The sequence below is a fragment of the Cygnus atratus genome, chromosome 11, assembly GCF_013377495.2.
Source record: "Cygnus atratus isolate AKBS03 ecotype Queensland, Australia chromosome 11, CAtr_DNAZoo_HiC_assembly, whole genome shotgun sequence".
Taxonomy (NCBI): domain Eukaryota; kingdom Metazoa; phylum Chordata; class Aves; order Anseriformes; family Anatidae; genus Cygnus; species Cygnus atratus.
In genome coordinates, this window is record NC_066372.1 from 19,133,814 (window position 1) to 19,145,123 (window position 11,310).

At 55.4% G+C, this 11,310-nt stretch overlaps 1 protein-coding gene across 1 annotated transcript in view; it reads right to left on the reverse strand.

Moving 5' to 3' along the window:
• The window catches only part of IGDCC3 (immunoglobulin superfamily DCC subclass member 3), an 87,765-nt gene extending 78,336 nt beyond the window's left edge, over nucleotides 1-9,429 (reverse strand). Inside the window, exons 1-2 of the mRNA XM_035554607.2 lie at nucleotides 9,319-9,429; nucleotides 401-706 (exon numbers count right to left, since the gene is read on the reverse strand). Coding sequence (XP_035410500.1) covers nucleotides 401-706; nucleotides 9,319-9,385 — 373 coding nt within the window. The 5' untranslated portion in view covers nucleotides 9,386-9,429. The remainder of the gene's footprint in view (nucleotides 1-400; nucleotides 707-9,318) is intronic.
• Between the last annotated feature and the right edge of the window lie 1,881 nt (nucleotides 9,430-11,310).

Genomic DNA, 11,310 nt, shown 5'->3' on the forward strand with positions numbered 1-11,310 from the left:
ATAACAAAAGGAAAGAAACCATGACCTTCAGAAGGTCTTTGCTGAAGGTTTAGGATGTGCTGCCTGCCAAGCAGAGCCCGACCGTGCTGCAGAGCCGATGGGCTCCCAAAGCTACCACAGGAGAGACACGGACCATGGACTATTTCACTCCATGACTTTACCGTAACTCACCCCTCCGAGACAGATTTACTGCTAGAAGCTGGCTTTTAGTTTTCTCCCCCTGAGAAGGCTGATTAGCTCTTCTTTCACAGCTGGACAACCGCAGAGATTAGATGCCAGATCCCCACACCGGCTTTCCCACACCACTTTCTCTTCCCTTCTTTAAGCCTCCCTCCCCGAGCACGTAGCACCGTAGAAGAGCTGCCCCAGGAGGTGCAGCCGGGATGAAACCCGTACTTACTGGCTGCCTGGATCTTGGCTTTCCGGCTCACCACCAGCCCATAGTGGTTCTGCGCCATGCAGTCGTACTCGCCTTCGTCCGAGGACCCGTCCCCGCGGACCCTCTGGAAGCGGGAGACGTAGAGCGAGCCGTTGGCCAACATGAAGGCGTTCTCGCTGTCCACGATCATCGCGCCGTTCTTCCGCCACGTGATGGTGATGGGCTGGATGCCCTCCACCTGGCAGTAGAGGATCAAGGGCTGCTCCTGCACCGCGATGTCGTCGCTGGGCTCCACCACGAACGCCAGCTCGGAGGAACGGCCAAAATCTAAAAGGCAGGGAGGAGAGAGAAGGACGGAGTCAGCAACGCGTCCGCAAGACCAAGCGAGAGCCAACTGCTAAAGCAGCTAATGGGTGATAGGGAAAACATTGCGGAAAAACAAGAAACTCTTGGGAATGTTTTGCCTCCCAAGGCTTTGCCCTCGAAATCTCAGGGCATGGGAGTTATTGCGGAGTCTGTACCAACAATGGGCAAAGCCTCGCTTGCCATCACACAGATACGTACTAATTTTCTTCTTTTGCCAACAAAATGCTTAAACACTGTGGCGTGTTACGCTTCACTTGGTCCAGCACACCTTTTTAGGGTATAATTTGCCATACAGGCATGATTAAGCACCACAGAGGATGACGGAAATGGAGCTATTATTTAAAGATTAGCCCAAAACACATGCTGACGCGGAAGACAAAAAAGCGACCGAGAAACAGGAGTCATACAAACATCCGAAGGGTGTAAATGCAGGGACGGAGGCGATTTTTTTTTAATCAATGAGAGCAACGGAGAGGAAATTCCAGGAGAGTACGAAAAGTAGGATTTCATGTGAACCCCTGGAAAGCCTCTCTAGCTGCTCTCCTGTGCTACAGCCCCCAAGAGGAGGAGGCTTCCAGCAGTTGTGCCCTGCGGGGCAGCTTCTCCTTCTTCCACAGGCTCCAAGGGACCAACTCCACGGCTGCTGGAGGAACTGGGGCACACGTGGGCAAGGTCTTTGGGCAAGCATCAGCCACAGCACAGCCTTTGCAACACCCGCCTCCGACCGACCCTGACACCGACAGCATCCCGATGCGCTGGGGTAACGGGGGAGAGCGTTAATGCACGGTAGAAATAAAAGAGATGAGAGGAGACAGCCTAAAAGGAAAAAAGAAAAAAAAAAAAAAAAAAAGCCTGTCTTTTTGGCTCTGCAAACCCGGTGAGATTTTTTCCTTTCTTTCCGTAAACCCCCATCGCTTTCTACGGCAACTTAAATTGGATTACGGGGGATAAACACTGAGTGCAACCTGAGCCGAGGCAGATGGACGGAGCAGACAAAGAAGGCAGGGGTAGTGCTCGGCGGGTCAAAGGTGCTGCTGTCAAGGTATGAGCGTGTGCAGGGAACGGGCAAACCCTACTTAGTGACGGACACCTCCAGCACACGCTTTATTAACCCATTAAGCCTTAAAATGTCAGGCGAGCTCCAGCCATCTCGGTGATCCATCGCTCAGCGTGACTTCAGGTTCGTTTTTTTTTTTTACGGGATAGCCCTGGGGTCCTCTCCGCAAGGTACGCTGCGGCCAGCACAAACCCGCCAATTACTTTTTTTTGGGGGTAAAAATTAAGGAATTAGACGAATGCTCCGCATTTTTCTGCAAAGTGGCCAGAGTCTCGACAGCACCTAACGTGCTGGGGCCCCATCCCCTGTTGGCAGGGTAAGGACCCTCACCTCCTGCCTCCCCGCGTAGCCCAGGGGGGCTTCTGACTCAATAAAATTGACCGGGATTTCAGGATTTAACCTAACAGGCAATCAGGAAAAATCCCTAATGAATTAAATGCCCCGTCTTTCCGCCGCTCCCCTGGACTCTTAGATAAAATAGCTTATTATTAGATGTACAATAAAGGGAAGAATCAACATAATTACATGCCCTTCCCACAATCGCTGTCATTATAATAACCGTCATTAGGGCCTGTGATTGGAGATAATCATGTTTACCTCCATAAACAGTCGGTCTGCATCCTAACTCCGGGCTGCTCGAGCAGCAGAAGCGACGCCGCTCGTAATTAGGAGCGGGGCCCTCAGACACGCGCCCGGCACGGGCTTTCCACACCAACTCTGGGCCAAGTCTCTCTTCTCCCCAGACAGTTCGATGCTGAAAGACAAGGGGAGGAGCCCTTCAAAAGTCCCAAAGCCTTTCCCTGGCACACTGCACACCCTAAAGCTGCCTAAGTTGTATCGTTAAGCAGATAGATCCTAAATCGCCTTGAAAAACTCCGCTTTGGTCCTCAAGGGCCTCGGTGTCCTACTCTGCAAAGTTTACAGGGTGCAGCATCACGTTCCGGGAAGTTTTTCTCAAAAAAGAGAAAAAATGAGGCTCTAGGATGCTGCGTCACCCAGCGCTACGCACCAGGAAGAGGAGGAATAAGAAACTGGCCCACAAACCTATGGTCTGTGCACAGCTGCTCTGGAAAAAGCTGGGTGCAAGGCACGGTAGGAATTGGGCACCTTACAGGTTCCTTGTCCCTTCCTAAACATCCCCCTGCAGCCCTTTGGCCACACTGGGAAGTGCCACTGCCTGGGATTACCCACACCGAAAATGGTTTTCGAGGACTGGGCTTCGAACAGAGACGCTGGGGTTTGGCCTCCCAAGACTGGCACCGTGGGGCTCCGGGTCCCCAGGACGGACCCCAAATGCAGATCCCTGCCTCCATGGGATGATGAGGGTCGAAGGGATGGGGACGCTGGCTGAGGATGCCCGAGGCAGGAGGTGAAGGCTGCTGGCACCACGAGGAGCGTGTGCTCCAGAAGCGCCGAGGGAGATCACGCACAGCCAGGAGGTAACAGCGGAGACGGGGAGCCAGCTCCGTTAGCACAAATATCTGATTGCACTTAGCAGCGAGGCGCACGAACGATGAAATTGGAAGTAAATGACACTCGGAAGGCACATGGAAACAGTAAAAGTGCAATTAATTGCGAGGGAGAGGAAGCCACTGAGGCTGTGTGCGCTCACAGGGACACTAGGAGCCCCGTCCTGCCCCAGCTGCTGGCTGCGTACCCAAACCTGCCTCATCCCACGCGGCGTCCCGGGCACCTCCAGAAGGGCTCCAAGGCTCCCAGCACTGCCTGCTCAGCACAGGGGTGCCACGCAGGGACAGGGTCAGCTCCTCTCAGGCTGCACCAGGCAGCACACGAGGGAAAATTGCTTTACTTCTGCAGCAGGACGGAGGGAGGAAGCGTTATTGGCTGTGACATAAAGGCCACGAGAAAATTATTGGAATCCTCATCCTACAAGTCTCCTTTGGAGAAACATTTACCATCTCCCTGAGCAATACAATATGAGGCTATACGTGCAAATATTTAACAAAAACTCCTTCCCCTATTGATCAAGCAGACAGGCGTACTCAGAGAAACCAATTAGCACTTGTGCTTTTGAACCGAGAGATTTATTTAGCGCTGAGAGAAAGAACTTGGAATTAATGGGAAGCTTAAAAGACACTTTGAAGTACATTTAAAAAAAAAAAAGTTTAATTATTTTTTACTTGACACTGTGATTCATGTTCAAAGCTTCAAAAGAACTTGCTCATACCCTAGCATTGTCCTTTTCCATTCGGTTTTGGCTTCCCATCCTGTTCTCCTGCAAGACAGAGCGGCTGATCTCGCTGCTCCCATCGCAAATAGCCCGAGCCAGACCTGGGCTCGTCCCCCTGTACCCCTCAGCCCCAGCAGCACGTGGTCCCCACGGGTGATGCCCAGGTCATTAAAACGAGACGTTGTGGGAGCAGCCAGGCCCTCGCTGCCCGTTCCAGCTCGGCGGGGAGACGCCAGCAGCCCCAGCTCCTCCCGTGTCACTCCAACACCCACCCACACGCAGCCTCTCGCGGGCAGAAGGGTCTTGCTTGCCCTCTCCTGATTTACCGCGTTTGTTCCCAGCGTAACGCCGCATAAATCAGCAGCGAGCCGCCAGCGAGCCTGGCCTCCACCAAGGTCCTGCTGCAATAAAAATCACAAGAAAGCGTCCCTGGGGCTCCCACGAGCCCAGAAGCGGGGTTTGGGCAGTGGGCAGCGGGTCGGCGTTAGGACAGAAAACGCGGGTGTGTGTTGGGACAGCCCAATGGGAAATGACTCCCGTTTTTTGTTGTTTTTTTTTTTTGTTGGTGTTTTCTTTAAACACTTCTGCAAATGCAAGGAGATGGAAGGAACAGCTATCTAGGCCTGCAAGATGCTCTCCAAACAGGTTTCAGAAGGACGAAATTGGCAACCTAAAAATCCAGCTGGTGCCCCCTTAAATCTCCTCGAGGCTGACCCAGACCCTAAGGAGAAGGGCGCTGCACTGCAGGAAAGTGCAAATTGGCTCTTTAGGGCATCCAGAAAAGCGTACGTTTAGAGAAGAGAAATAGGCTGTAACATGCCCACCACCTTGCTGGCAGTAACGTTTACTAGCTCAGGTTATTTTAGTCCCTTTCCTTTCGGACAGAGGTTACACGAAGTGATTTGTCCATCAGCGCGCACAAACCACATCCACTCGTGAGGGGATTGCAGGAGGCTTTGTGAGGGTAACCGACCTCTCGGCCACCTGATGCCGAGGTTTTAGCAAACGCAGCCCAAAGAGGCAGAGAAACGGCCCCAAATAATTTTCAGATGTTTGAGACCAGACCGGGCAAATCCCAGGAGGTCGCTCGTTAAATACGGCGCGGAAGCAGGAAGCGTTCCCAGCACAAAGACCCCTTTCCAGGACGAGCTCCGAGTCCTCGTGGGCTCCCCCATCTCTGAAGCAAGCGGGGTGAAACCCGTCGGTGAGGCTGCAAAGGGCACAGACCCTTTTCCGAGCGAATTGCCCGCCGTAGCTCCGTGCACGGCGAGGCAGCCGGAGAGCAGGGCAGCAGCCCGAGCGTAGGACGCGTTGTTATTTGCACTCCCCACGTGTTTCGCAGCCCTGACCAGATCACAGCCTCACCGCAGAGGGCATCAGCGCCACAAATCCGGAGCAGGAAAGCACCGCGTGCGCCAGGACGGCAAAGGCAGCGGCCGAGAAGGGAAATGCTGTGCGCAGAGCTGGCTCCCCGCAGCCAAAACTCAGCAGCCCCATCGCATCGCCCTGGGAATGCGGCTTGAGGGCTGGGGGCAGGACTGGCCGGTGAGCAAGGGAAGGAAAGGCAAGGCCCTTCTGGAGGAAGAGAAGTTTCTGTGCACGTTAAAACCTTTGAAACTCTCACCCAGAGGATTCCAAGGCAGCAGCCAGCTCCCTCCCGTCACTTGCCTTTCCCTCTGCCCCCTCACCTCCCGTCCTGCGACTTGGAAGCGCGGGCCCCTGCCAGCTCCAAAACCAGAGCCTTCCCCAGGAAGCTAGCTCCAAAACCAGAAGGAAAAACCTGCTAGCTCTAAAACCAGAGCCATCCCCCTAGCACTTCTCTCCCGTTTCACATACACTCGGGTTTCAGCAGCAAAGATCCTCGTGCGACAGCATCTTTGCACGCAGCCGTCACCCGCCGCAGCCCGCGTCCTCCCGACTCGCGGTGAGCTTCATCGCGTGCGCAAATAAAAAAATAATAAAAAGGCAGCAAATCCTCGACTCTGCCCTGAAACTCTGGTTTTAAATTACCACCGCGGGAGCGGGGCTGGGTTGTTAAGGGACCAGGGTCCTCTTGAGCAGAGGGCGCGACGCAGCAGCGACATCTGATATAAGAGCGAGGCCAGACCGGTACGCTGCGCGCCTTCCTTGGTGCGCTCGCCTGCTTGCCTCTCTTTTCCCTTAAAGCGCAATTATTGACATGTTCGCCTCCTTAACCGTCCGTTTTATATGCTTGCCAATGACTCCTGAACATGTGTAAACAATTATTTTTATTTTCTTGCAAAAGCAAAACGTTGCATATTCTTTTGGATAAGCGGACTCGGGTAGATTTTCATGAGCCCTGCTACGTAATTTATTAGTTTCTAAACTCTGTAAAACTAAAAGCTCCAGTAAAGTTCAAATAAGTTTGTGATTTCAAAGTAATTTTGAACGGACTATTCCTGTTCCTGCCCGACGTTATTGATGTAGATGGGAATTGTTGATCTGCAGAGGGGGGCTCCTGCGTTGTTTGCTTAGATCAAATAAAAGGACAATATCCAGGGGTGCAAAGCACGAAGAAATAAAGGCTGGGGGAAGGGGGCACGGAGGAAAGCATCTTCTGCCCCAGCCCCGTCGCAGGCAATGGAATGAAGCGTGTGCTCAGCTCCAGCACCGTGACACAACCCCGCAGGAGGAGGGAAGCCAAGGAAAGGAAAGTTCACACAGGCAGAAGGGAAGGCGAGAGGCTTCCTTGTTTGCACGCACGCCGTGAGAGCAGTTTTGCAGCTCTCTGCCCAAAAGTTCTGCTGCTGAGCTGCTCCACGCTGGCCCGAGGCGGGCTGGTTGCACTGGGGCACTCGGATAAAACCAGGCTGGAGCAGGAAAGAGAGGAGGGGGACCTGGGCTGTCAGCGGGACCGGGGACCCTCTGCCACCGCCAGCTCCTAAACAAGCACAGGGCTCGTGCCGTGCCAGCCCAAAGCCTGACAGTCATAAGAAGAGGAGCAACGTGATTAGCTCAGGATTTTCCATTCCCCGTGCCGGGGGTGGCAGGGAGGATGGGGAGGGGACCAAGCTGCCCCCTCTCCCTTTCTTTCGGGCGGCTTTTCAGTGCTCCCAGCGGGAAGCTTGGCGGCGGTGGCCCCAGCGGACGCGTGCGTGGCAGCGGCACACTCGCACCCGCCGAGCCTCGCGCCCGGCACCGCTCCCCGAGCTCCTCCCGTCGAACCCCCCGAGAGAGGCAGAGCCCAAACACTGAATTTCATGCAGCAGCTTTGAGCTTTCCTGGGGAAGTGACACCAGATAACCTCTAGGTATATGAAGGAAAAATAGGGGGTATTACACTGGTTTAGGAGATGGCAATCTTTTTTTTTTTTTTTTTTTTTTTTTTTTTTTTTGAATCTAGAAACAAGAACACAGAGCCACGCAGAGCAGGAATTAGTGAAAGCTTAGAGCTTCAATAATTTAGAAGTTAAGTCTACTTAAATATAAATGACGACGCTTAATTCCAAGGCTGTTACTGAGCAGAGCCGGGAGCCTCTGGTATTCCTATGCCTGCCTTTGAATGCCGGGCTCAGCAATAACAGACAAAAACTGTCCACCACCCAGAACAAAGAGCTCCAGGAAATTAAAAGGAAAAAAAAAAAAAAAAAAAAAGAAAATAGTGTCTCGCTGCCGAGCCCCCTCCGGCACGCTGACCAGCTCCCACGCCTGCGCTTCGGGAGAGCCGCACGGGTGGGAGCCGAGCGCCGCGTCCCGAGGAGCAGGGCAGCGAGCATCCCGCATGGAAAGGGACAGCATCCGTCCCCAGAGCACAGAACCTGTCCCCAGAGCACAGCATCCGTCCCCGTACACCCCCTGCCCAGCCTTTCTGCTCCAACACTGACTGACATCGGCGCGGGGGCTTCATTAAATGCAGCAGAGCCCAGAGACGGCGTCACGCCGCTGCTAACCGCACCTACGGTGCAGAAACCCACCGAGGGCAGGGGGGAAACCTCAGACCAGAAAAACTTTTAATGCGCAGCCAAGCGGTCAGCAGCGGGGCCAGCAAAACACCCCCCTAAGCCTTGCCAAGTCGCAGCGTAAACGAGCACGCGGGGCAATTCCGACAGCAGCAGGCGATAAGCTAGACACACACTCGGCTCATCAAAGTTTTGCTTTCAAAACCTCCTTCTCCCAACCTTTCCCCTCCCCAAAAAAAGTACTTTTTCATCTATCCCCGTTGCACTGCGGTATCCCAACAGAGCAACGAGACCCGCCTCGTTACAGCCGCTCCACGGACAACTTCTATTTTCCGAGTTACACCGGCTTCTCCTCGCTGTGGCTGCCACAGACCACGTGGCGAGATTTATTATGGGAAGAGCCCCCAGCCCGGTTTCTTAAACACCCCTCATATCAGGCAGCAAACCTCTGATTAATTAATCTAACACACGCTTTTCTCCCTCTGACCCTGCTGGGCTGCTCGTACGTTTTTAAAACAATTCCTGCTTTTTTTTATAAGGCTGGTAAGCGAAGAGAGGGCAGGAGGCACAGGAATATTTTGCTACAGCACAGCATCTTTCTCAGCATCCCTCTCAGATTAGCCCCATAATTAAGCAGCATTGCCGGCAGAGCGAAAACACTGCGATTTATCAGCAGGGCTCGTAGGTCCAGGGAAAAAAAAAAACCTTTTGATGTTTTTGTAGCTCGGCCCTGGTCCGGTGGGTGGTGTTACCGGTTGTGGCTGAAGGAAACCGAGCTGGGCGTTACGTGAGAGCTCGATGCTTGGAGGTTCAGCAGCTCGCAGCCCCACGTCCCTGTGGGCAGCCACCACCTACCGCTGGCCAACGCGGCTCGTCCAAGCGGGCGCCGTCTCCCGCTCGCGTTGCCGGTGATGGCTTCGTGTGGGCTCCCCAGGCATGGACCCGAAGCCAGGCCACCGCCACCACAACCACCCCGTCCCTCCCCAGTGCTGAGGGCAGCGCGGTCCCCACAGACGCCACCGTCCCCCTCCAACACCTCACCCACCGAGGGATGCTTCCACCACAGGTGATGGTGGGACTCCATCCCACAGAGGGATGCTACCGCCACCGGTGATGGGGGGCCGTGGCACACCTCCACGCTTCGACACCCGGAGCTTTCGGAGCCCCCTTGGCCCCACCGGGGGGCCGAGGCCACGGGGATGGGCTGCGAGCAGGGACGGTGGCGGCTGGGGACGGTCAAGGGGTTGGGAGCAGCAGAAGGTCCGGGACCCCGCTGCAGGGCTTGGGGTCGGGGCTGTGCGTTGGGTGTCCCCGCTCCCCAAAAGGGGGTGCCGAAGGACGGACGGACGGACGGACAGACAGCGGCGATGGATCCCGGTCCCCCACCCGTCGCTCCCCGCCCTTACCTCCGCGGCAGGCGAGCAGCAGCAGCCCCAGGAGGCAGGCGGGCAGCGCGGAGCCCGGCGGAGCCATGGCATCCCGGGCGGGCTCGCCTCCCTGCGCCCCACGGGGAGGGAGCAGCCGGGGCGGGAGGGGAAGGGAGGAGGCGAGGCAGAGATCCTCCCTCCGCTTGAGAAGGCGGGGGGGGGGGGGAAGAGGAAGGGGGGGGGGGGGGGGGGGAAAAAAAACGGGGGTGAAAAAGCCAAAAAGCGGATTTCAGCGCAGCTCCCCTCCGTGCGAGCACGCCGCCGCGCCGGGCGGGCGGGCGGGCGGGCAGGGGGCCGGGGGGGCGGCGCTGAGGGAGCGGGGCCGCCGGCGGGCGGGGGCGGGCAGCGCCTTGCGCCATCTTGTGCATCCGCCCGCAGCGCCGCGATGGGGCCGGCCGGGACCGGGCTGACACGGCTCCGGGGCTGGCAGGGCTGTGGGGACTTCCCTCCCGGCCGGGGGGAGGCAGCAGTGCGGGTGGGAGTCGGTGTCAGCGAGGGGTATCTCAGCACCCATCCTGTGTGGGGTCAGGGGGACCCCTCGCGGGTCTCCCCTCGTTAGCTGCTGCATGGATCTCCTCTGAGGGGTCTGCCCTCATGGGTGTCCCCTCAGCACTGTTCACTCACCAAAGCTGCCTCACGGACCTCCTCTGAGGGATCTTCCCTCATGGTTCTCCCCTCAGAGGTCTCTTCTGAGGGGTCTCCCCTCATGGGTCCCCCATCACCAGTCTCCCCTCACTGGGGCTGCATCACGGACCTTCTCTGAGGGGTCTTCGCTCATGGGCATCCCCTCACAAGTCTCTTCTGAGGTGTCTTCCTCACATATCTCCCCTCACAGTTCTCCCCTCACAGGTCCCAGCTGGCCAGCACAGCCTGCGCTAATGGTAGGGGATGTTTTCCTTGTGTCTGCCTCAGGGTCTCGCTCCTGCTTGTCACCACTCAGAGCGACCCGTTTTTGGAAATGGTGTCCAGGACCGAAGCAGAGGGAGAGGGCAGGGTCCAGCCCTACAGCCATAGCGGTTCCCTACTGCACTTAATCCATTGGCCCATGTTCTCCACAAACACAACTCCCTGTCATCAGCAGCAGCAGCAAAGTCATCCCTTCGATGACATCTCAAAGCCTTTTGTGTTGTTTGTCTGAGGGAAAAAAAAATACTAGAATTGGATGGTAACTATTTTCTCTTTTCAGAACAAAACCAGAGCTTGATGTACCAGGTTGCTAACCCTGCAAACTTGTCCAGAAGCCTGATGAAAACACTTTGCAAAACATGCAATGTGTGGCTCTCCTGATGGTGCACTCTGAGTGTGGTGGAGTCAGCCAGCAAGGAAAGAAGACGTCACTGCATCTGCTCCACATTAAAGGTTTGCTCATTTAGTGGAGGGAAGAATTTGCTCTGGGCTGAACTGGCTCTGTTGGCCTCTCGGTAACATCTGAATTTCTGCGCTGTCCCTGACCTTTTGCACAAACTCTGCTCCTGTTCCCCAGCTGTCTTCCTGGCTGCCACCATGCAAGCATTTATCATATGCAGCCATCGTGAGCTTGTAGAAGCTCCAGGGACTGCATCAGCATGGTGAACAGGCTCCAGAGCCTGACTGGCCCCAAGTACAGCTTGTCAGGATCAGTAACTCCAAGGGAAACAAAAGACAGTGTGCTTTACAGGGCTTGTTTCCCCCAGGAACCACAGATTTTGGATGCTTTTGCTCCTGTGTACGGGCAGTGTCCTGAGTGGCAGTAGCAGGACTCAGGAGCAGGGGTAGCTATCTCTTCAGAGCATCTCTAAATTCAGTCCACGTTTTGCAAATGACATCAGTGACATCACTGGTGTCAATTTCGAAAGTCACAGGTGTGGTTCTGCCAAAAAATGGGACTCACCTGAAAAGCCATGAGATTTTTTTAAAGAAAAATGCCGGTTTGGGGCTCTTCTTAGACTTACTTGAGGACAGGAATCTGGAGCACTCGTGTTTTTCTGTGCT